This window comes from Fulmarus glacialis, unplaced genomic scaffold (genome assembly GCF_000690835.1).
Source record: "Fulmarus glacialis isolate BGI_N327 unplaced genomic scaffold, ASM69083v1 scaffold44093, whole genome shotgun sequence".
NCBI lineage: Eukaryota > Metazoa > Chordata > Aves > Procellariiformes > Procellariidae > Fulmarus > Fulmarus glacialis.
Genome location: NW_009204412.1, coordinates 643 through 1,456, shown reverse-complemented (window position 1 = coordinate 1,456; position 814 = coordinate 643). Strand labels below are relative to the sequence as shown.

At 40.5% G+C, this 814-nt stretch overlaps 1 protein-coding gene across 1 annotated transcript in view; it reads left to right on the top strand.

Annotated features, from left to right (window-relative positions):
• DUS1L (dihydrouridine synthase 1-like (S. cerevisiae)) overlaps positions 1-599 on the top strand; it is a gene marked incomplete at its 5' end in the record, with an annotated part of 11,619 nt that extends 11,020 nt beyond the window's left edge. Inside the window, one exon of the mRNA XM_009574983.1 lies at positions 37-599. Within this exon, the coding sequence (XP_009573278.1) occupies positions 37-188 (152 nt within the window). The remainder of the gene's footprint in view (positions 1-36) is intronic.
• Between the last annotated feature and the right edge of the window lie 215 nt (positions 600-814).

Genomic DNA, 814 nt, shown 5'->3' with positions numbered 1-814 from the left:
CCTCCCCCCTCCCCCCTCACATCCTTGCTTCTTCAGGTCATGGATTACTTTTTAAGACCAAATATGAAAAATCCCTTTCATGGCAGAGTAGTCAAAGAGTAAGTCAAAACCCAGAGATCAGTCGGAGAGGAGATGTAGATGTGGGGGAGACTGCTGTACTGAAGGAGGCTGGTGACAGTGCAGTGTGAAGCTTTGGAAATGAATAGTTAAAGAGCTCCTGCCAGGCCTCTGCTTCCCTGGGCCAAAGAACGTGCCGTCTCCAGCTCACCGTCAGCTGTGTGAACTTGTGCCACACGTTTATTTTAAGTTCTGGAAAAGTTTTATTTAAGTAAAAAGCTGCTTACTCAGGGAATTATCCTGCATTTGAAATAAAAAGGATGCAATTAAATTTCTTATGCTGTGTTTTAAAGACTGAAAATGCTGCATTTTTGGGCAGGGGCAACCTATATAAGCTGCCATCTCAGTCTGCCTCTTGTATGTTCATTAACCCTTCATGTGCTGTTTTTAGTATGGGGGAATAAATTTCTTGCATTAGAACAGCCTACTGGCGCACTGAAAATAGCAATGTCAATGACTTCACTAATAGAAAATGTGTCACATTTGTCTGAGTTTCAGCAGGCCATGTTTTCAATGCAGAAAGGAATCTAGCCATATGTTGAAAATGTGAATATAAAACTATAAGATGTTCCTATGGCCACATTGTGTATTAACAATTACTAGTTTATACAGCATGGTAAAGCTTAACAGTCTCCCATAAGCCAAAGGTTGGAGGAAAATGAAATATCTGTTTTAATAGAGAGGGTTGTCTGAAATT